At 41.3% G+C, this 24234-nt stretch overlaps 2 protein-coding genes across 5 annotated transcripts; both read left to right on the top strand.

The window, feature by feature from the left end:
* Positions 1–1129: 1129 nt before the first annotated feature.
* Positions 1130–12727, top strand: pax10 (paired box 10). Of its 3 annotated transcripts, XM_035146691.2 has the most exons (9): positions 1130–1255; positions 5074–5174; positions 5984–6213; positions 6405–6599; positions 8285–8367; positions 8477–8633; positions 8978–9051; positions 10172–10304; positions 10445–12727. In XM_035146691.2, exons 3-9 carry the CDS (start codon positions 6108–6110, stop codon positions 10543–10545), a joined length of 849 nt encoding a protein of 282 aa, XP_035002582.1. In that variant the 5' UTR covers positions 1130–1255; positions 5074–5174; positions 5984–6107; the 3' UTR covers positions 10546–12727. The 3 variants fall into 3 exon arrangements, with proteins under 3 accessions (XP_035002582.1, XP_035002584.1, XP_035002585.1); XM_035146693.2 differs by lacking the exon at positions 1130–1255 and having other exon boundaries at positions 4929–5174; positions 5989–6213; XM_035146694.2 differs by lacking the exon at positions 1130–1255 and having other exon boundaries at positions 4930–5174; positions 10187–10304.
* A 1971-nt stretch (positions 12728–14698) lies between these two features.
* slc4a1b (solute carrier family 4 member 1b (Diego blood group)) lies at positions 14699–24020 on the top strand. 2 transcript variants are annotated; one of them, XR_004694406.2, is made up of 19 exons: positions 14699–14844; positions 15811–15851; positions 17240–17408; positions 17867–18002; positions 18822–18894; positions 19105–19147; positions 19272–19456; positions 19571–19781; positions 19903–20109; positions 20223–20371; positions 20690–20884; positions 20990–21238; positions 21355–21444; positions 21516–21682; positions 21785–22026; positions 22165–22334; positions 22906–23079; positions 23232–23414; positions 23527–24020. XR_004694406.2 is itself a non-coding variant. In XM_035144910.2 (18 exons), exons 3-18 carry the CDS (start codon positions 17252–17254, stop codon positions 23310–23312), a joined length of 2529 nt encoding a protein of 842 aa, XP_035000801.1. In that variant the 5' UTR covers positions 14699–14844; positions 15811–15851; positions 17240–17251; the 3' UTR covers positions 23313–24020. The 2 variants fall into 2 exon arrangements, 1 of the variants encoding a protein (XP_035000801.1); XM_035144910.2 differs by having other exon boundaries at positions 23232–24020.
* The last annotated feature ends 214 nt before the right edge of the window (positions 24021–24234 follow it).

Below are 24234 nucleotides of genomic sequence, written 5' to 3'. Positions count from 1 at the left end.
TTTATTTACATTTGACACATGTCATATCAGTGGCTCAGAGAACACGCCTATATGGAAATAGAAATGTGATAATGTTTTAAGCCCAATAAGATTCATCTTTACCTAAAAGACTATCTCCTTCTATGGTGAAGTTGTTGGATGCAATGCTTTTATAATTGCATATACTCATTTATTTGTTTAATTTATTTATTTTTTACAAATTTGCAGATACATGTGGACATTTCAAAGCTTTATCAAATGAAAAAAAGGTAAAGACCATCATGTTTTAGGTATTTCGGATTAAAACAGTAGCCTCTTTATATGTGGATATTTAGTTTAGTTTAATAATATAATTTATCTTTATATACTTTACACATCAGACTTACACTCAACATTTAGAGGCAATTTATAGCAATTTACTACCACAAGTGTGACCTGGGTCAAATCATCATAAGATGCAGTAAGCTTGTTTTACGTTCTTCTTGGGAATGATTACTCTGCTGATTTTGTATCACTTGTAATATCTCAATAACTATAATAGGCCTTGCATGAATTAGATTCCCCTCTTTGGGACATGATTGTTGAGGCATCATTGTAACTTTAACTCAGGGCTTATAGGGAGAGAGGAACACAAACATCCTCCTTGCTCCTTTTGAAAAATACAAACCAGTTTAACAGGTCTAAACTGGAGGAGAGATGAATGGATCATAGCACACAGATGGTAAATCAAATCCTGTTAATAGGACATAACATCCAGGTCAAAACACTGCTATAAATTGGGTAGATGTGTGTATGTACACAGTCATTATGTGTTTAATGTTTCCAGTGATACATTATTTAAGTGTTGTATATTTTTGGCTGGATTGTGATGTGACGTTAACATAACTTGTTGGTTTTTTCAGAGTGTGCCACACATCTGGGCTGTGGTTGTCCTGTTTTTAATGACACCAAAAATGTATTCCTCATGTCTGTCTTTAAAGCTGTTTGTCTGTCTCCCGTTTTCCTCTCTCTTCCTCTTTTCCCTCCCTCCCTCCCTCCCTCCCTCCATCTCTTCCTCCCACCCTGCCTCCCCGCCCCAGGCAGTGTGTCTAGTTTCACAGAGCAATTGAAGGTGACAGGGACAGAGAGAGAGGGAGAGGGAGGGCGGGACAGAGGGAGGACACATCACAGTATTGCCTGGGGCTACACAACAGCAACGGAAGAGCAAGAGATGGAGGGACAAAGAGAGAGGAAAGGAGAGACTCACGAAAGTACTCACAGGGAATTCCATAAACAGGTAATGTAGAGATAAAGTTGCACAAAAGCAGTTGAAGAAGTGTGTGCAAGTAAATAAGTGTGCGTGTGTGTCTGCGTCTGTGTGCCACATGCATTTGCCTCCAGGTCAGCTGATATTCACTTTTTACCACTGGCGGCATATTTTCGTGCGTGAGGCCCTTCCACTCGGCTCCTCTCACTCATAATATATGAACGCATTATAGGATCCAGTCAGTAAGAGCAATTATAATGCACTCCCGTTTGTTTTTATTTTAACGACTTGATGAATATTTGTCATGGCATTGTAACCATGGCGACTGCCTCCACCGCCGCCGCCTCCCCCAACCTCCCCTCCCAGCCCCGTCCACCGCCCCTTCCCCATCCCCCCTCCAGCGCTGAAAAAGCGAGGGATGGCGAGGGAGGGAAAGAGAGGGAGAGAGAGAGAGGTGACAGGAATGAACTAACAAGATGCACTAAAAAAAAATGCATGTCCTGGAGCTACATGAATCTTTGCAGTGAAGCACGCGCCGTCACACACACACAGCTCAACACACACACACACACACACACACACAGTATTGCACTCAGCACATCGGGATCACATAGGTTAGGCCACATTCCAACAACTGGAACACAATAAGATGTAATCATGATTTCTGAGTAAAGGAAAAAACAAAAGAGTAACCGGCTAGAAAACAGGAGTGGGAATAGAAGTGTATGTTGTTGAGCTTTAGATTTAAATTAACCAAGCAGTTGTCTTACTCAACTTTCCCTCGTGTACTTCATTTCTTTTCTCCCGTTTCTGTCCTCTTACTGAAAAATGTATTCAAGTGGTACAAATATGAGATACTTACTTCCAGTTTTCAGCTTCTTTATGCTTCATTTTCACGAGAGAAACACTGCAAGTTTTACTCTACCTCATTTATTTGACATTTACTTGTACTTATGACTTTGTAGATTTTTATTTTGAATTAAATATATCGTGAATTTATAAAATGTGTCATTATAAAATAAAGACAAGATAAGATAATCCTTTGTTGATCTCTATGGAGGAAATTCTGCTATTACAGCAGCCAACGTACAGAATAAATACAGATAAAAAGAATAGAATTATAATAGAATAGAATAAAATAGAATATAGATACATTAGACACAAAAACACACATAGTGATGATGAAAATACTTAACAATACATTTAGTAGCTTTATTAATCGCCACTTCACAAGCTACAGATATTACAATGACACATATATGTTTATGCATCAGAAATAATAATACATTAATACAATATATTTAATGATACCTGCATAATAAGGACTCATTTTCATACTTGAAGTAGATTTGCTGATACATATATACTTTTACATTCCTAAAATGTTGATTACTGGCCTCGTACTTGTATTTGAGTATTTCACTAGTGTGATTCCTGTGCTTTTACTGTACTTTTACTTCTTCCCCTGCTTTTACTCCTTTTTTTACCTTTGAACTTGTCAAGTCCTTTCCTTTCTCCAAGGCACGTCTCGGAGGAAAGTAACAGAGGAAGAGGGGGGTTAGAGAGACAGAGCAACGGGGGCAGCGGAGAAAGAATAGCAGAGTATGAAAGAGAGAGGGAGCGACAGAGAGAAAGGGAGCGCAAAGTCTTGTCAACCGGAAATAAAACAAGCTGGCACCCTCCCCATCCCCAAGCCCCTACACCCACCCCAAAGTCACATACTTCCTCTTCACTCTCTCCGTCTCTCTCCTCTGCCTCCCTGCTTCCATCTTCTATCTCTCTCTTCTTCTCTCCCTTCCGCTGCAGAGATATATTTAAACCCCGGTTCTACTCTGCTCTCGCTCTTTGACTCCACCATACATACCGTCATACCTGCGTCATTACCTCACATCAAACCTTGTGTCTTTATTGCCGTGGGTTTCGGTGTGGTGCTCCTCCACTCGGGGCCATACAGTGCCATTGTTTATTGTCCCCCTAGCTTGAAGCTCAGTGTTTTATGGCAGGAGAACAATACCTCTGTAATCAGAGAACAATGCTCAGGTGTTCTGAGAAAAGCTGCGACACCAACTCTGTGAAACAGCACAACAGGCCACATGTACTGGTGCTGGGGTTTTGTTACATGCATCTTAGCAAATATCTGTTTATGAACAGAAGCTGAGTTGCTGTATTTTCTTGATGTAAACTGAAAATGCTTGGGTTGTAGATTGATCACCAATAATGGCAAAATTACAAAAACTGTTATTGCTATTTTTCAATATTTTAGTTTCTGCTTAAATGCAGAGCATTTTTGTAAAAAGATTGATACAAGGGATGAGCAAATTAACATCAAGATAAAAATGTTCATAACGGTCTGTATTGATAATTATCACGATAAATGTCACGTAATTTTTTTCTTTTCATTTTGAGTGTGTAGGTTGAGTGAAGGTCGTGGTTTTAAACTCATATTTATCTTAATTATGAGCAAAATATGACAAACACTTAATAAACAACAAAACATTATATAAATCTGAGGTAGATCAATTATGTGTTAGATCCTCGCTGTGCTATCACAATGCATAAGCAATATATTATATTGTTATATAGCTATTTATGAAATTCATATTGCTAAAATTATATTGCTACAATTATTGATATTGTTTTATCACCCATTGTTTTATTCTATATAACTATATATCATCATATTACATTACATTACATTTCATTTAGCTGACGCTTTTATCCAAAGCTACTTACAATAATATGTATTGTTATTCAAATGCTTTTGTTTAAGTCATTAAACTTAAATTTGTCACTGCAATGCCTTTGCTAAATAAAAAAATTATATATTGTTATTACAAAATAACTTGTAATAAACTAAAAAATACCTCTTTACGTAGCAATGTCTGGTTACAAAGAAATTCAATGTGTTTCAATAACTAATGATACAGACTGAATCTTTTGCAACATGATTTCTCATGTCGTCTTAAATAAATAAATGGTAATTTTAAGCCTAATATTACTGCATATTACTATCTTGAAATATCTCTTTTTGTCATCTCGTTTTGTAATGTCTCAGATCTCATTCAAGCAAATAACCAAGTAATGTTTTAATACTACCAATTATTTTTACTGAGAAGTAACTCTTAATGAGATAAGTTAGTTTTATCATGATTTATAAAAATATTTATTTAAACAATAAGAAAAATCCATACAACAATGTGATAGGCCGGATGTTAATGTCTACGTGCAGCTGCAGAATTGGCAGTATTTTACTATCGCAGCACAACAAATGCAGTTCGACAGCAGATGCATGTGATCTTATAAAAGCTTTCTCAAAGTTTGAATTGATCTCTCCTGAGCATGTAAATGAGGATCAATGGACACGAGTCCTTAGTGTGAACGTGACATTTAATCTGATAATCTCAGTTGTCTGGTTGCACATGTTTTAGTGTAAAAAAAAAAAAGACAAACACACTTGACAGACAATTGTCCTCAATACCGATGAGCAATTTATGGCTAAAATTGAATTCCATCATCTATTTATCATCCACTATCTCTCCATTATCTGGGCTTTTTGCTCGACTCTCTCGGCCTCCCCTCCTCCTCTCGCTGGCATTAAGTTCAAACTTGACACTGATGTTGACTCACTTTGTCACCCCTCGGTGGCTCTCCCTCTCTCTCCCTCTCTCTCTCTCTCTCTCTCTCTCTCTCTCCCTCTGTCTCTCTCTCCATCCTCCATCGCTTGGAGGACAAGAGTGCCCGCAGACGCATTTCTCTCCAGAGCACCCCCCCCTCCTCCTCTCTCTCCCTCTTTCACTCTCTCTCACCCTGTCTAACTCTCTCCATCTCTCTGCTTTACACACACACAGTATTGTCAACAAAGCTGGAGAACAAGGGAGCAGGGGAATAAAGGTCCACAGAAGAGGAGAGTAACACACAGGACCCCTGCATCATTTCACCTGGACACTTGGTAAGTTTGCAGAAATTGTGTGTTTAGAGGGGTTTTGTGTGTTTTCGCTCTGAGATGTAACTTCTTTAATCCTGACTTCCCCGGAGGCTTTGGGATCCACTACGGCACCAACAGTATTCATCATGTATTTTCTGTAATTTAATGAAAAGCAGATGCGTAAATTGTTGTTCAGGGGCTGCATCGTCCAAACGAATGAAGTTTGACCTTTGACATTTTGTGCCTGCAGTAGCTGAGATTCGACTCAGTATCGACACATCGTCGTTTTCATTTCCGATTCTGCATTAAGCTAATTTCAATAAAAATGTGAGTGTTAGATAAGCCGTTTTTACGTCGGAATTATAGACACGTTAATAATGTCTATGGAGGTACTGCTGCTCTTAGACAGGAAGTTAAACATGGGTTTGGTTGAAAGCTTTTATGGGAATTTTGTGCAAACAAACCCACGACTGTGTGCGTTTGGATGCGTGCAAGTGTGTGTGCGTGATGCCAGTTTGTGACTTCATATAAATTCACTGTCTTTTCATGCATACGTGTGTGTGCGAGTGCAGGCTCCGGCTTCCCAGCAAAAATAGAGCTAAAAGCAAGTAGCATGATCAGAGTGGGTTCTAATGTACCTCGGCTCCCCACGGTATACCAGCGTAACAATGTATAACACACACACGGTACGACAGCGCACACATAACTAACTCCATTTCTGTCTGTCATCATGAGGCTAATTCACCACAATGCCGACCATGTGTGAACTCATGCGATATGAACCCCTCCTTCTCCATCTTCTTTTCCCTCCGTCACTCCCCCTCTTTTCACAGAGAAGGAGCGTGAGGACTGAAGGAGGGAGCGAGGAGCCAAAGGTGACAGTAAACAGGGGCGGATACGCACAGGACAGCGCAGGACGTCTCGGCTTCTTTTCATGGTGTTTTGGACACTCGTAGCATGTATGAGAAGTTAACCATGCTGAACCTGCAGAGTGGCTCAAACTGGAGCGGGCCCAACAACTGGTACCATGACCCCACTGGAGTTCAGACACAACACAGCACAGGTGAGGGGAATTTTTCACATATGAGTGCTCACACATCCTCACTTAGACCACAGAGAAATCAGAAGTAGCCTCTGCACTGTCTCACCAACTTGTTGTCAGCTCACAGTGTTAATCTGCCAATCTGTGACGTGCCATCGGAGGGATTTTTCCTGGCAATCACACGTCTCTTTTGTCACCTTCCTCTCTGCCAGTGTCTGAGGGCTGTCTGCTGGACACCGAGGGGAGCATGGGGGGAGAGGCAGGGGGTGGAGGAGCGGGCCGAGGGGGAGGAGTACCCGTGGAGCGGGACGAGGGCGAGGAGTCTCAGCTGAGGCTGCAGCTCAAGAGGAAGCTGCAGAGGAACAGGACCAGCTTCACACAGGAGCAGATCGAGGCTCTGGAGAAAGGTCAGGCCAATGCACGCACGCACATCACTCTCTTCTGCTCTCCAGCCAATGACCCTCCAGAGAGTGGCATGACACAGCTTGTCCTGCCAACACTGTTGTCATTGGACTGTAGCCTTTACACCTTGTTTAGAGCTTTTTGGTGAATGACAGGAGGCATAAATATGAGAAATCACAAAGAATCCAGCTCTTAATCACGTTTTGTAACCGCTTGCGAATTCTAGGCACTTTTGTTTAATCAAACCCTGCGAGGGATCTGGGCTCACTTCCAGATGCAAATTTTTCAGAATCTAAACTCTTGTGGCCTCTGGCAGCAAGTGCAGCAGAGAGTTGTGATAATGCATCTACGTGGTTACATTATGCAGCGAGATCTGAACCCTCGCACGCTGACATCCACTGAGAGGGATCAGGAAGCCACCCTTGACTGGATATGGCTGCAGCGGGCCCCTGAGCTAAATAAGGACGCAATGTCCGCTGTGCAGCCGAGTGGAAACGTATCAGTGTGGTCACTCCGTGCAAATGACATTAATGAGGTACCCTGACCTCAGTGCATGGCCAAGGCACAATAACAATCATGTGTTGACACAGACGCCAATTATAACCAAGCCAATTAGAACAATTTGTGAGACAGACTTAATTCATCGGGTTGTTGTCTTTGTGCAATATGGATTTATTAACCTCGTGTTACCAGTGTCATTCACAGCAGAGGTTCTGTGTTCGTATTATATTCTCAGCAATATAAAAACATAATTACATTTCCGGCTGCCATTTTTCATGCAACCACATCTGTTTAAAACAAACCATTAAGTGATTTATAGTTTCTCTGTCGACATGTCATTGACATGCTAAACAAATGCTAAGCATCATGAGTGCCGACAGTTCAATCTGTAAAAGACGTCTCTGTTACTGGACGAGTTCATCCGAGTGACTCAGACTGTCAGTTAGAAGGAGAGGCCAGCTCGTGTTTCGACTTGTCAACAACAAAAATGTCAGCAGTTTGTCAAGTATAAATTAGCTGCCACAATGAGAAATGATACTCTGCTACAGAAAGTCTCTTAGATATGAACGTTGAACCAACTATAACACGAGGAATTGACTCTCAGTAAGACTCTGTCTGTTATATACTCTGCAATTAGTCGACTACAGATTTGTACCACACACAAATATACAATTCTAGATACTTTTTAATTCAAAATGACAAATGACGACAAGATTAAAAACCTCTCAGGATTTTTCTTCAGTTTAGCTTTAGTCCCTCTCCTTTGAAATGAAGTGCTTAGGCAGCTTCTCAACTTGAATCCTTTCATTTGAACTTTCCGCATGTTCCATAATGGTAAATAATTTATACAAAGTGCAACAGATAAATATTTCAAATATGGTTGTAAGGATACATCTCAGCTTCCTGGGTTTGTATACTCCACTGAAAGATAATTAGTCATGCTGATATTAAGCAGTAATTCCCCAATAGGTCGGGAAATATCTGCACAAATAATGAGATTAAAGATAATAAACAAGCCATTAGAATTTCAATTTTCAATTTTTCATATTAATAGAAAAATGCTCGGATGAATCCAAAACATAATAACACCAGGCAGGATGTGTGATGTGGCGAGCTGCTCTCCAGTCGTCCTGTCAGCCCCGATTAAGACTCACACTGTGTGTTTGACATTAGTTCATATCTTCCACAGAGTTTGAAAGGACACATTACCCAGATGTCTTTGCGAGGGAGAGATTGGCGAACAAGATCGATTTGCCAGAGGCCAGGATACAGGTGGGGAGCATCTCATTCAACCTGTGACAACACGCGATCAATCATCTGCTTTCAAAAAGATCTATTCCTGCATGAAAAAACAGGCCTGACGGGAGTCTTTGATTGACAGGTGTGGTTCTCCAATCGAAGAGCCAAGTGGAGGAGGGAGGAGAAGCTGCGCAACCAAAGGAGGTCAGGGGGCGTGACTTCCTGTTCGCAGAGTCAAGCTCCACTGACCACTTCCTTCAACACATCTGTCTATCATCAGCAGCATGGCAGTAGTTCAGGTAAACAGCTGCTCCCTGCACCTTTAACCCTTAATCTTAATTACACTTACACTACATGTGGTGTCTTATGATTTATATATTTGGTGACGGACGTGTGTATATTTATTTTATAGTTTATTAGTAAGAACCTCAGATCTCTCCTGCTTGATATTTGCAGCCAGGCAATCTCTCAGAGGTTCTTCATTAAAAACATCTATATTACAGCATCTCCACAGCGAGATGTTCCCACCACATCTGTGTAAAGGCACAAATATGTGTGCGTGTAAGTGTATGAGTGTGTGTGTGTGTGTGTGCGCGCTCACCATCATCTCGCTCTGTGTGTGTGTGTGTGTGTTCCTCCCCAGGGTCCATGTTGAGTCAGGCTGAGTCGTCCCTGCCCAGCTACAGCTCCCTGTCAGTTTTCTCATCCGGAGTCCAGGTTAGACTTTCATCCTTCATCAGCACCTTCCAAACTTTTAACACACGATGTCATCACTCGGCAGAAGCGAGTCAGAAGCTGCTTTACGTCACGGGTCTAAAATGTACAATAATAGAAATGAATAATAGATTTACTGCAGACATTAATGCTACTACTTGAAACTAATATTGATAATAGCAACCATGACAAAACATAGAATGTATTGTTCTCCTATCGTTATCTTCTCTTGGCTATTGTCAGATTTCTAATAATATCAATATAGTCACAAGCACAAATAATAATTAAAATAACAATGACAATAATGATCAAACAAGGTGATTTAAACGTTTCACACAAAGCTGCAGCAACTACTTGATTAATCATATACTCAACTGAAAGTATATTATAATAATATTATTATTATTTTATCTGCAGCTATTTTGATAATAACATAATTCATTTTTGAAGCTATAAAGACACTTTGACAGAGGCAGAGGTTAGAACGCTGCCATAATAATTCAACTGCAGCCATAAAGATTTTTTTTCTAAAGGTTCCTCGATGTGGAACAAGCAGAGTTTATCTTGCAGCTTGCTTTAATAAAAACAAATTATCAGCAGCATGAATATTTATTGTTTGATCTGACTGTCTTGATCACACAGATGCTAGAACTTATCTAACTCATACAAGAAACTATCATTTAATCCACAGACATTTTGTAAAAGGGTTTTTCTAAACTCTAGGATGTTGCAACTTGTTAAGGCCCATGCAGCAAATAGTGATTTGTGAAGATGCGCTATACAGATTAAATATGATTTGATTAATGATTAAAAACTGCAATTTAAAATTCCATGGTATCAACGGAGGAAGAAAAGCCAGAATAAGGTTCACGTAAAGATCAATGAAATACTTTTTCACATGTGAGACAATGAATGTGGACGCTGCTGTGGTGCCTTACTCCGATCACTAACAGTTCTCTAGCACCCCCGTGTGGTGTAAGTGAAACCATATTGCCACTGGCTTTTACTTTTGTGGTGTAATATGCAATAATTAACAACATTTAAAGATTCCTACTTGATTTAATCATTTTTGTGAATATAAATCTAATCCAAATATTTCCTCCACTCCTGTGTTCACTTTCAGTCTATTTCTCCGCAGTCGGCCTCGTCCTACTCCTGCATGTTGCCTCCATCCCCCTCTACCCCGCGCAGCTTTGACTCATCGGCGTACTCCTCCCCTCATCTGCAGACTCCGTCCTCAGCCAACTCCAACACTGGTGAGTGTTTCTGAGGCCGATGTGGGTTTGTCTGATGGAGCAGACACACTTCATTCATGTCTCTATCTATCAGTGCTTACATGGTAAATATGAAACTGTCTGACTAACTGTGTTTCTTCTCCTCCCCCTCTGTCTCTCAGGGCTCATATCGCCTGGTGTCTCAGTGCCGGTCCAGGTCCCAGGAAGTGAGCAGCAGAGCATGAGTCAGAACCTGGGTCAGTACTGGGCCAGATTACAATGAGCAACAGACACTCACTTCCAACAGACATAAGAGAAGAAGAAGAAGGAGAAAAAGGGCACGTAAAAAAAAAAAAATGGGAATAAAATAATTATGGGGGACACACGAGGGAGCACAGGTCTGAGCTCGTGAGGGGTCTGGATGAGTCGCAGACCCCCAAATGCATTAAATGTTTACAAATTCAGCCGAGAGCAGCTTTGGTTGCACTTGACAGGACTCTGGTATTTGCTTAGTATTATCAGGTTGCACTTTTTGGGGGATTAGTGTGTTAATCATGGTGGAAGTGTATATTTTTAGGATTAGTTCTATTTGAGAAATAGATTTGGACCCTTCAGAAGTCAAAATAAATTGGCTTTTACGAACTATAACGACAAAAACAGAAGGGTGGATACCTGCCTGAACCATGAGGAATGGATAACCACTAAGAAAAGTCAGTGTTCTTACCATAGAGGTGGCAGGAGACTGCTTCAAGGTTTGAATTCTGGTATGTTTCAACCTGGGTCCTATGTTTTTAAATGTGGGTGTGTAAATTAATGGTACTTATATAAACTTTTGAAATGAGCACAGTAGATCATCTCTAACAGCAGCTAAGAAACAGCGTCTTTCCTGAGAGTCGGGCAACATTACACATGTCTCACCCTGTTTATCAAAGACGGGAAATCTTCTGTCACACTGCGCTGCGCAATGCTTCATCAACATCATCAGAAAAAGATTCAGCCGTAATAGTTTCTCTCCAACTCTCACCTCCACCTCCGTCCTCCTGCAACAACCCACATCTCAGGAGACCTGACAGGGAAAAAAAGGACCTTTAGTTAGAATTTGCTGGACTGTGGCAGTTGACCCATAGGATTACATGGTAGATACTGCCACCGTGTCGGGGGCTGCTAGTGGAGACGACCTTCGAGATCGATTCCAACATGGAGCCCAGGTTGAAAAATACCAGGAGTCCCCAGCAGGAGAAATTTCTCCAAAGTTAATTTTATGAAAGTAAATTTAAAAACAAGCTGTGAGTAGAACTGTAGCCTTGAACATTGAAATGATCAACATGTGACCAATAAGTATGGACCTATCGTAAAGAAAGGATTGAGTGGTACTAAGTAAATGCCAGCAGATGTATGTATTGTGAGGTGTAACCACAGTTTCTTGTTACTTGAGCAGCTCGATGATATTGTGATAACTTGCTTGTTCCCCCGAGCATAAGCTAGTGTGAAGCTACTGTGAAGATTTTAGACTTGCATAAGGCAATCACTTTTACTAAAACGTATAAAAAAAAACTACCATAAAAAAACATCCTGCCTATCCTGCCAGCAAAGTTACACTGAGACTCAAACTGCATATTTTTGTACAGACGTCTGTGTATGAAGAAGATTAACTGGACTGTCGTCAGATGTTATCAGAGGGAAGAATGTAGCATGTTGTGGACTCGAATCATCCTCCAAGCACAAGTTTCATTTGTTGTGATAAAATAATAGGGACGCACCATATCACTGTTGGATTCAGATGCTGTCTGAAACATAGAAATACTACAGATCATGTACAGGTTTAACAGATTATTACCAAAAACTACTCTTGTGTTTTTTCTTCTGTCATAAATATGAGGATGTTAGTTTTTTTTTTAATTAGAGACAGTTTTTGGGCGTAGTAGTTATCACGAAGCGTCCCCAGTATTAGCACTAAGGAAACATATCCATGAGCCAGTGACAATCAAGCACCGTGACAAACAGACCTGAGAGACTGACAATCAAAGCTGGAGGTAGAGGAGATCAAAATGTAAAAAGTAATAACGACAAACTGTGAAATCATTGCCTCACTGTCCATTAAATAGCAATGACTCTATCAACTGTGCATGACCAAAATAAGCCGCTGTAGACAATCAGCTACTCGCAGAAAGGAATCAAGTATTGTACAAAAAACTGTTACTGTCGTTTTGCAGGGTTTTTCTGCTCACTTTCCTCTGACTATTGGTTTCGTTGATGCATCTCGGTTTGATCTCGTATGAAACGTCTTTCAACTCTTATTTATTTGTGTTCTCACTCGTTCACATAAGTCCTTCCGTGTTGTTTCTGTTGTTGTCGCGTGTCGTGTTAGCACTGTATAGCTACCAAGAGTCAACCCTTTTGTGAAGGCCTTGGATCCCTTTAACGAAAATAAAGCTGTGCGTAATGAAAATAAACCCGTAAAGGTCTTTGTTTGTGTCGTCCTATTATGTTTTACTCACCGTCCATGTGCTTCAAGGGGAAAAAAGTTCAAATCAAATCAAACAGAATTTTAAAAGTTTGGTCAAATTAAAGCTGCTTCAATCAATAATTCTACATCAACAATCGATTGTGTTGTGTGGATACATCATTTAAAGAGTAACATAGGCAGAACGTTTTTTGCTGACCTCATGAGGTTGAAGTTCTGCTTTGCGGCAGTGGTGTGGAAATGTTCTTCGACGGATTAAAGTGCTGCAGACTCAGTTTCAACTCAAAGATTTTCTGTGTGGTGTTACGCTTCTAGACAGAGTGACTCCAAGGAGAAATATCAAATACGTCTGATCTTCTCCATCTAGATGAATGAACTATTCCCTACAAACATAATTTCTTCCTTGGAAATAAGCATTTCAAATATCTCCATACGCTTTATACCTCTTTTTAGTTCCATAGATTAGTTTTAACTTCCTATATTCAGAATATGTAGATTCTAATTCTATACTTGAAGTTTTAACTATACACAGTAGATATGTTTTAATGTTTTAAAAATAAAACACAGTTTTGTGGATGTAGCCTCAAAGTCACAAGATTACTCAAGGTCCTTGTGTAATTTGAGTTCACGCACAATCACTGCAGAAAGACCAGCAACATCCCGATGACAACAAATGACTGTAGATCATACAAACAGGTATTATGTGACATCTACAGGTACATGGAAATAATATGAGACGTACCTTTAGTGTCTTATTGTATTTTCTGTCAGCTACCTGTAAGAATGCCTGTGTGTGTGTGTCTGTGTGTGTGAGGCAACATGCAGTGTGAAGGTTACTGTAATAACACCTGGGAGACAGTGTGTTAAAGCAGTCCCAGTTTGAGTCATTGTGATTAGGGCGCTGAGAAAAGACACTTTGCAGCATGGTCCTGGATGACTTCAGCGTGTTGTTGACTGTTTTGAAGGATGGATGACTGCACGCTGCTCTTTCGCTGACTTTCAATGGACTCTCACCTGGTACCTCTGACTGTAAGTGAACACACAGACACACACACACACACACACACACACACACACACACACACACACACACACACACACACAGAGGATTAAGGATTTATCCGAGACACTGATTACCTGAGGTAGTTTTTAATGTGAATGGCTGTTCCACTGATTTACACAGTAGATTTACTGTGATTTACACAGTTCCACAGGCTGTACACTATACAGCCTGTGAAAACAGTTGTGTATAGGGCCTTGGCGAGCAGTGGACACTTAACGCTACTTTAAAAGCAAAGAATTATGGGTAAAATAGCGTCCAGCATCTTTGGAGTTTCATCCACACGAGGGACCTAAAGTCAGGAAGCCCTCGGCTGCTTCCATTTTTAGCTCCTGTCTTTTGTGAGTCCTACAAGAGCCTGATAGAATATGAAATAGAACCAAGATTAGAAATCAGTTTAGATCAGGTTCCATTTGTTTAGTTTTTAACAAAATTAAAGAGGTGAGCTCCGTTTACCTTTCAGAGGTTGGGTCACCTTAACTGCTTTCTCTCGTCGTCAGTGCCTTGATGTCACGTTTCAAAACCTGCCTCCTTCGCCTCCTTGCCCCATCACAGGCCTCATTTGTATTGGAACCACACAATATGTCAACCTTTGTCAATAATACAGGCGGATTAGGAGATAAAAGACGACTTCAACCAAATTTTAACTCTGTGCCCTGATGGTGTTGAAGGTGAGCAGACGGGCCCGGCGCTGTAATCCAAGCTTTTGTTTTCGTCCAAACACAGACATTAAATGTGATAAGATGCTGGTTGGATAATGACACAGTGCGACTGGTTCTCTGCACATACCAAGTCGCTGTATTTACTATCAATATTATGGGTGAGACCTCAATACATCACTCTGTCGGAAGTATGTGTGTGTTCCAGAGAGAATTTGAGTGTGCATGTGCTTGTGTGTGTGTGTGTGTGTGCAATACATGCAATAGTCCCACCCATCATCAGGCAGCATACATCCACACACGTGCAGCTGTAAAGAGGTGGTGTGTATAAAGTCACACTTTTCTGCCATTCTGGGGTCACTTGTCGTCGGTGTCGGCTTTGGCAATTGCCTGCAGGAGGTAAGTGTCATTCTTATTCTTCTTATGTAAAAAATGTAAAATAGCATAAAAATATGAAAATAATAAAACTAGGAATCTGCACTATTATTAATATTGTCTTATGGTCAGTGCTGCAGTAGGATGGCAAAGACAAACAATATATTTCAAAGTAAGACCCAGAAGGTACTAAATATTGCAGTTTAATAATAATTAATAATGTGGGACAACTTAGGAGGAAATTATAACTTTATTTCAGTGTATAGTAATACGTCTGTGGAGGCTCTCAGCCAAACTTCATCAGGTCACGAGAAGCGAATGAGCCTGAGACGCAAAACAAGTCTTCTCAGCAGGTCCAGGTCAAACGTGTAGTTGTGTTTTATTTAACAATGAATATAATATATTATTTGATATTATTTAAATGTAATGATGCAACTTCACATGAGTTAAAAGCAGGTCTGACTTGTGTGTGAGTGATCGCAGAAGACAGATTAATATTAAGTTTTATTCAGCGTGTATGTGTGTTAGATGCATAAATACTTACAAAACAACAGACATCCACTTTACAGAAAGACAGATTTGTAGACATGTGCACATGCACTTACTCATACATAATAATAATAATAATATACCTTTAAAAACATGCACATTTGTATAGGATCCATATATGCACACACACAAACACAAATGTATGGAGTGTAGACAGTGTCTATCAGTCTGATCTGAATCTTCCACCCAGCTGTGTTTTGGAAATAAATCTCCCTGTTGTGACTGACAATGTCAGCGTGTCGGTCCAATCTGAGATAAAATGGACACTCTGAGGATAACTTACATAAGACTGCACCCATGCACCAACAACAACCTGAACCCATGTAAAAAACAATATTCACTCATTCATTCTGTCTCTCTACAACACACAGGAAAGATAGTATCACTGTTACTGGTAAAACTGAGTAGTTTCTAACTGGGTCCATTGTGTTTGTTCTCCAGCTGCGTGGAACATTGACACCAACCCCGGTGCAGAGTGTCAGGTGAGGGGAAGACACATGCACACGCACACGCACGCACACACACACACGCGCGGTATCCCTACTCCAGTCACACGACGTGTTGACAGTCCAAACATGCCCAGGACAAACCATCATCCGTGTCCTCACCGGATATCGCAGTGGCCCAGATCCTGGAGCCCGCTGGTTGTTGAGCCAGGACAACCACCATGTTTATCGCATAGACATTCAGTGTCACCTGGACATCACCTCTACGCGTTCGCCTGATCCACATCCACTTTGATGCTGCCAAAAGATGACAGAAGTGATAGTGGCTCCTGTAGTGGAAAACAACACCCAAAATATCATCAGTGTTTTTGTATCGTAGTGAAGCGTGAACGTGTTTTTTTATCCGATCGTCTCTGCACAGAGGATTTCTCTGTAGAACGAGTCTCTTTGTGGAAGTTTGTCCCTCAGCTGAAAGTTCCCGACATGGTTCAGTGAAGTATTTTTAAAGTCAAGTCGCTTCTTAAAACTCACATTTACCAGAAACCTTTTTTCTATTTTAACAGGCTCATTATTATTATTATTATTATTATTATTATTAATGGTTGTAGTAGTATCAATAATACAATTAATAGATTATACCAGTAGATGATCAGCTCAGCATTACAACTATCAATACATCTGAATATTGATAGTAGTGGGAAAGATGTCACATTTATTATATATGACTTTAAAGTTATGTTTGCAGTTTTTCAATGCTGTTGGAAAACAAGACTTTATTTCAAATTAGGTTCAATTTACCAAATTAATATATAAACTATTTGTATTTAGGATTTCCACGTTTCCTCAGACTAAAAATAAAAAATGATAAAAATATTCAAATACCTGTTCCCACATTTCACTCACGGTGACAAACCACCAAACCACCACCGCAAGTTTAGAGAGTTCATTAAATGCTTTCCCTAATTTTCAGTGCTGTATTTAATGTTACAACGTTCGATGTCCATATTACATAACTGTTTACTAAACAGAGACGTGCTAATCTTTGTTGCTGCACACGTTTGTGATGTCCACTCTCATGTTTCCAATTCAAGCTCAAACATGTACACATGGATTGGAGAACCAGTGAAAAAGTGAATTCTTTCACTGTTCTAGTTAGTTAGTTTTACAGTTTGCTTTTTGAACCTCCACACCAGTAAGAGAGTGAGGCAGTGCTCACAAGCTTTGGGTGAGCTGCACGGCTCTGGATGTTTGGCCAGTCAATAAGAAAGTATTCTTCTTTTGTTTCAATTAGATATTCAACCATCCCAGAATAATATTTGAGATTTGGAAATGGGTGAATTCTGTGACCTTTAAGCTGTTCTGGTGTGAGGTGAAACTTTTATTCATCCTCTTCGACCTCTCTGTCTCTCTGTGCCCCCGTGAAGCCAAAGGAGCCAATGACGGACCAGAAGCAGGAGACCTACTGGCAGGAAACGGGCCGATGGGCGGGCTACGAGGAGACCTTCGACCCTCAGTCCGGGGCGTGGGCGTCCCCCCACATCTCCTACCTCACCTTCAAGAGCCTCATCCAGCTGCGACGCACCATGAACACGGGTCAGTGAAGGAACTCGGTCAACACTCCTGGTTCTTTTTTCATAATTAATGAATTTGTATCATTACCAGTTGAATCACTGGTGCATCACTAATCAAGTACAATGGGTATTTATACTTTTGGTACTTTAGGTATAGTTTAGGGTAACGTCTAGGGTAGGTAAGGTTTTTTACATTTTGATGTTACTTATTCTAACACTAATAGCAACACTAAATGTGAGGGTTACATATTGACGACTTAGAGAAAGATTCAAATTCAACTAAGACTTACATTTCTTTAATTTTCAGTGTACAGTGTTGTAGCTCTTTATGAATTTGTTTTTAAAATATAGCATCAGATTTTCATGTCAGTGCTCTCTTGCCTGCGTCCTCTTTCTCTGTCTGTGTGACACCATGGGAATCGAACCATTAAAATGTCATCCTGGGCCTCTCACCCTTCTCCAACACTTTCCTTCATCAAGGCGTGACGATCTTCGACTGCGCAGAGCGGACCCTGGCCACCATCGCCGAGAAGATGCTGAACGAAATGGTTAACAAGAAGGAGATCAGGCCTGGCGACCGGGAGGGCGTGCTGAAGGCTCTGCTTCAAAACCGCAGGTATCCTCCAGGAGACATCACCCGACAGTGACTCAAAACACAAATGACCTACATTTAGGCTTTTAGCTGATGCTGTTATCCAAAGCTGAGAGGGGGGACGTGTCAGTAACTCGCTCGGAGAAAGTTGAACGGAGCATGTAGCTATTGTGGAGGTCAAACCTGTAATTATGGTCTGTAACCACCAAACCAGCCTGACTGTCAGTGCTGCACTGAGCTTGCACTTAACACCAGCTCACTGTGTCCAACAAGAATACATGTTGTCAGTGCATTTCATAAAGGCGTTTTTGTAATATGTTGACAACACCGAAGTACAGATTTATAATCAGGCCTGTAAGAGTATTTCCTCTTTGTGTTATTATTAAATACTCAGGAGTATATGATCTCTGTGTCCTAAGCATGTAGTCATGGCCCTGCTTTCCTGAACAAAGAGTTTCCCTGTCTCCTTTCTCTCAAGCTGATTTCAGACAAGCAAGTCAGGACATTTTCTTGAAATTGTCCAGAGGAGCAATATGTCCAAGTCAGTTGTCAGTCCTGCTGCGTTCTTTATATGTGAAAGGCAAACTCGGAAAATGTCAACATTTGCTTTTTTACAAAGGTGACACTATAAATCATGACTTTTCATTCGCTTCCCTCTTAGACTGCAGGTTATTTTGTCCAATGAGTGAAACAGGTTTGAAGAACAAGTCTCATGTCAGTCAGCTAAAGATGTAGATTCACCAGCTGCTGATCTGTTATATCATCACCATCAGTGTTGTCAGCCATTCAGTCTTCGGCCTCACACAATCTTAACTAATGACTCATGTGGATTTCTCCCCTCAGCCAATCAGACGACCCAGAAAGCCAAGCGCTGACTGATAGGTTGGACCTGCAGAGGTTCTCAGTCAAGGAGAGGGTGAGTTACTCACTGATGTGATCAAGTTGCTGATATCTTCAGCTTGTATCATGACAATGATGAGATGATGGTAAAAGGTGACTCCTGGCATTTTAGGGTTTAGGGTCATTTTCAAGAAGGAGCTCCACTTTAAAAATGTCCTTTTAAAAATGTAGGAATTGGAAAGTCTGGTGTTTGCTCATTAGATCTGTTCACACTGTGTTTCCGTAGAAGGATGAATCTGACTGTGATGAGGTCTCTTTGGTGCTAGTAGGTAAGCCACTGTTTCCATATTTCATTAAAGATATATAGCGTGTGTGTTTATATGTGTGTGTTTGTAAGCCGATTTCAATGTATGTGTATTTGTTGGTCAAATGTACTAATTCTCTTCGAACCAGGAGCCTTGGACTTTCTGGAGAAGCCCACAGTCGCGTTTTTGCGTCTGAAGGAGGCGCTGGAGCTCGACTCGGCCTTGGAGGCCCGGGGGCCCGTACGCTTCATCTTTGTTCTGGTCGGCCCAAACAAGACGGACATGGACTACCACGAGACTGGCCGTGCTATGGCAGCACTGATGGCTGACAAGGTGAGTGAGTGGATCTTTTTGTGGTAACGTTAACTAAACACAAACAGTTACTGCTAAAGGAAATGTTGACTTTTAAAGGGGTTTGAAATCTTTTCACTCTTCTCTCCATCTCAGGTGTTCAATCAAGCGGCGTTGAAGGCTAAGAGCGCCCGGGAGCTGACGGACACCGTGGCCGACTTCATGGACTGCAGCATCGTCATCCCACCCACCGAGATCCAGAACGAAGCGATGCTCAGCTCCATCATCAGCTTTCAGAAGAAGCTCCTTCAGGGCCGGCTCCAGGCCTCCAAGCCCAATCTCCCTCTGGACTCCAAACCTCGCAGGGGTGCTTCCCACCACAACACAAAACTACCATATCCGACCTGGACGACACATAAACAATTATTTGATGGAAAAGTTTTAATATAAATGTCCATTATTCACATTAGATAATTGGTTTCCCACAGTTTCCATCGCTAGCGGGTCTTCTCGCTCAGAAGACCCCCTGTCCCGTACGGGTCGCCCATTTGGGGGGATGATTCGGGACATAAAGAGACGCTACCAGTACTACAAGAGTGACATCACAGATGCTCTCAACTCCCAGGTCCTTGCTGCCATCATTTTCATCTATTTTGCCGCCCTGTCTCCGGCCATCACCTTTGGAGGGCTACTGGGTGTGTGTGTGTGTGTGTGTGTGTGTGTGTGTGTGTGTTTATATTTGTATTCAACATGTATTGTTGTTGTTGACCCATATAATTACTCTTTGCCATTATATCTCCCACTTCAGCTGATAAGGTGGACAATATGATGGGCGTTCCAGAGCTCCTCATCTCCACCAGCATCCAGGGGATCATCTTCTGTTTTGTTGCTGCTCAGCCCGTCCTGGTCATCGGGTTCTCTGGTCCTCTGTTAGTGTTTGAGGAGGCCTTCTTCGCTGTAAGTTATAATACTGAAACTAACTCATTAAAATGTGCAATGATTTATCATATAGCTACATTTTTGTGATCCAGATTTGGCCCACACCTCCAAACTGCCACACTTTCATCCGGTATAACATACCGTGGTGGCACTAGGGCGGTCAGCTCCTGTTTGCCACAAGTAAGCCGAAGCAATACCGAAGTACACCAAAGGGGCCAAATGTGGCCCGAATTTGATTTGTGCTATTTGGGTCATATTCACCATTCACCAATTTGTAAACTGTGGCAAATGTCATAGTGATCAATCATCAACTCCTCCCCACTTTGCTTCATTCAGTTCTGCAAGTCCCAGGACATTGAATACATCGTAGGGCGAGTGTGGGTCGGAGTGTGGCTGGTCATCATCGTGGTGATCGTTGTGGCCTTTGAGGGCAGCTTCCTGGTGCGATACATCTCACGCTTCACCCAGGAAATCTTCTCCATCCTCATCTCCCTCATCTTCATCTATGAAACTTTTGCCAAGCTGGCGAGGGTAAACCGTCCGCGTCCATTTCACACGTTTCATCTGTCCAAACGAAATCACAGATGACTCAGCTTCTAATCCTTCTTCATCTTTTCTCTCCCGTCTTCTCTCCAGATCTATAAGGCACATCCGCTCGTTCTGAATTACGATCATCTGAATTCGACTGTGGAAAACCCCTGGCACCCAAAGGTGGAAGAGACCATCATCTTTGACAATGCTACCGGCAATACAACTGTCCTCATCCAAACCATTAAGCTGCCTTACCCCAACACAGCTCTGCTCTCCATGTGCCTCATGTTAGGATGTTTCTTTATTGCTTTTTTCCTGCGGCAGTTTAAAAACGGGACATTTCTTCCTGGAAAGGTGAGTTTGCTATGATTGTGAATTTAAATTTAATTTTAATCTAATCTAATGTTGTTTCTGACACTTATGACAAGATGTTATTCTTTATTATAATGTTCCTCATCTGTGGTCTCCAGGTGAGACGTTTGATTGGCGACTTTGGAGTCCCTATCGCCATTTTCCTCATGATTGTCGTGGACTACAACATCGACGATACCTACACTCAGGTTGGGCCTCGCTTTTCCACTTCATGGTGTGAATTCATGTACAGTATTAACCAGTGGCTTTTTCTGCACAGAAACTAGTGGTTCCCAAAGGTCTGATGGTGTCTAATCCGGCCAAAAGAGGCTGGCTCATCAACCCCTTCGGAGAGCACAAGTCCTTCCCTGTGTGGCTGATGTTTGCGTGCTGCGTCCCGGCCTTGCTCGTCTTCATCCTCATCTTTCTGGAGTCTCAGATCACAACGTGAGTGATTTAAATCTCAATCGCACCGAATACATGCTCAGAAAACGTGACATTTCCTGCCTTTCATCACAAGCTTGACTCAAATGTGGCATCTGTCAACAGTTTGATTGTGAGTAAACCTGAGAGGAAGATGGTCAAGGGCTCCGGGTTCCACTTTGACTTGCTGGTTTTAGTTGGCATGGGAGGGCTCGGTGCGATATTCGGCGTGCCATGGCTCAGCGCCGCCACAGTGCGGTCTGTCACGCACGCCAATGCCCTTACCGTCATGAGCAAAGGACCAAAGCCTGTGATAGAGAAAGCGATGGAGCAGAGGATCAGTGGCATTGTGGTGGCTTTGCTGGTCGGTAGGTGCATTTTAATCCTGCAAAATGAATGTTTGTCCTACAGCTGCTTGTTTAGATTTGAGTCTGAGTATATCACAATGTCATCCCTCATTAAAAGTTAGTAGATTATGCTTTATCTACACGTCTCTTTGTATTAAGGTTTGTCTATTCTGATGGAGCCGATCCTGAAGATGATCCCCATGTCGGCCTTGTTTGGGATCTTCCTCTACATGGGAGTCACGTCGCTGAATGGCATCCAGCTGTGGGATCGTATCCTGCTTCTGCTCATCCCGAAGAAATACCACCCTGATGAGCCCTACGCCACCAGAGTAAGAGTCCTGTAATAACATGATGATTATGGTGCTAACACTGAACAGGATTACAGGGTTTGATGCTCACAATGGCCATGGAACATCAAATAGATATGTATTGTATATGTAACATGTCATAAAATAATTTTGTAATCATTCTGTCGACTCTCAAGACATAATTCAAGTGGACATTCATGCCACATTCGTACTGATTGAGGGTTTCACACTAGCACAACTTTTAGAGTGTACAATTGAAACAGATTGAGACCCCTCATTAGTTTTGTCGGATTTTGAACGTAGAGCAAAGCACTTGAAAAAGAAAAAGAGAGTAGAAAAGGTTGAGGAGTTATTAGAATGCATCCTCAGGGGAACACGAATGTTTGCACTAACTGTGTCAATACGTCCGACAGTTGTTAAGATATTTCACTGTGAACCACACGAAACACATGGTGACACCAGAGGAAACAAGTGAACTCACTGAAGTCATTACTGGGGAACATGACTGCTCTAAAACAGTCAAGTTCAGCTTAAACACCTCCATGTCAGCAGCTTTGTTCGTGTAGCTAATGTTTGTTTATCTTGGACACAGGTGAGCACGGGGCGAATGCACTTGTTCACAGCCATCCAGTTAGTGTGCCTTGCACTGCTCTGGATCGTGAAGTCCAGTCCAGTATCCCTCGCACTTCCCTTCATACTCATCCTCACCATCCCTCTACGCATGTTTATGACTGGGCGTCTCTTCACCGAAGTGGAAATGAAATGTGTAAGTTGTGTCTTGGGATTTTAAAAACTTAACTGATGACCTGTGCAGAGGTCTGGATGAGCCTGAATGTTTATGTGGAATATGTGTGTGTAGTAATGTATCTTCTCCCTGAATCCCAACGCCCTGATTCTTCTGTACCTGTTGTGTTTCAGTTGGACGCTGATGATGCCAAAGTGACGTTCGAGGAGGAGCCGGGACAGGACGTATACTGTGAATCTCAAATGCCATTGTAGACTTCTTCCATGTCTGCTGCCAGAAATCTTTTATTTTGACAAAAATATATTTATTTTATTTATAGTTCAAATTATATAGTGTCCACAATCTATGAGCAAAGACATGTTTTTTTAATTGAAAAATGCAGCTATAGTTACCCAGGTAGTGTCAGTATGGAAGATAATGGTATATTTCTGAGAAACTGTCAAACGTTCCTGAGGAGTTTTCAACAACCTCTCAGGTGAAATATTTGCATTTCATATGGTTGGGTTTTTAAGTGCCTTATACACCACTGAAGCTGGAAATATTTGTATGATATTGAAATCTTTTTACAAAAAATGGATACATTTCACATGAAGGTTTGGGGCAAGGCACTCATACATGAAATAAAATAAATGTAAGTCATGTCAGCACAGAGATTGGTGGAAAATCTTGCAATGTTAAAGCCCAAATCGTGTGTTTTCCCAGGCAATCGCACATTGAATGTAATGTTTTTTTGTTGCAATCACTTGTTTAATGTGGATTAAATCCAAACTCTGAATGCATTACAAGCTAAATAAGGAAGTATTTATATTTCATTAACACTAAATGACAACACCACTGTGTGGAAACACAAGGAGAGAGAAAATGTTGAATTTTTTGTGTGTTGATGAAAATGTATATGTTGCCATTTTCTTGCCATCTCTCTATAAATTAAAAAATAAAAATAAAAACTACCTCCAAAAAGACCCGTCTTGTGGATTATATATTAATTTATTAATTTTCATTAGTTCACAAAACACTTTAAATCATTTGTGTTTTCTATATTTGTAATTTTTCAGTATCAGGATGATTCAGTGTCATTATTCTACACACTCCGGCTCAGTAGGTGGCGCCTCTCACCGAAATGTTCCATCTGCCAACAATAACCACAACGAAGAAGAAGATGCGTGAGCTCATTGG

The sequence above is a fragment of the Hippoglossus stenolepis genome, chromosome 21, assembly GCF_022539355.2.
Source record: "Hippoglossus stenolepis isolate QCI-W04-F060 chromosome 21, HSTE1.2, whole genome shotgun sequence".
NCBI classification, from domain to species: domain Eukaryota; kingdom Metazoa; phylum Chordata; class Actinopteri; order Pleuronectiformes; family Pleuronectidae; genus Hippoglossus; species Hippoglossus stenolepis.
This window is presented reverse-complemented; position numbering and strand designations above follow the sequence as displayed.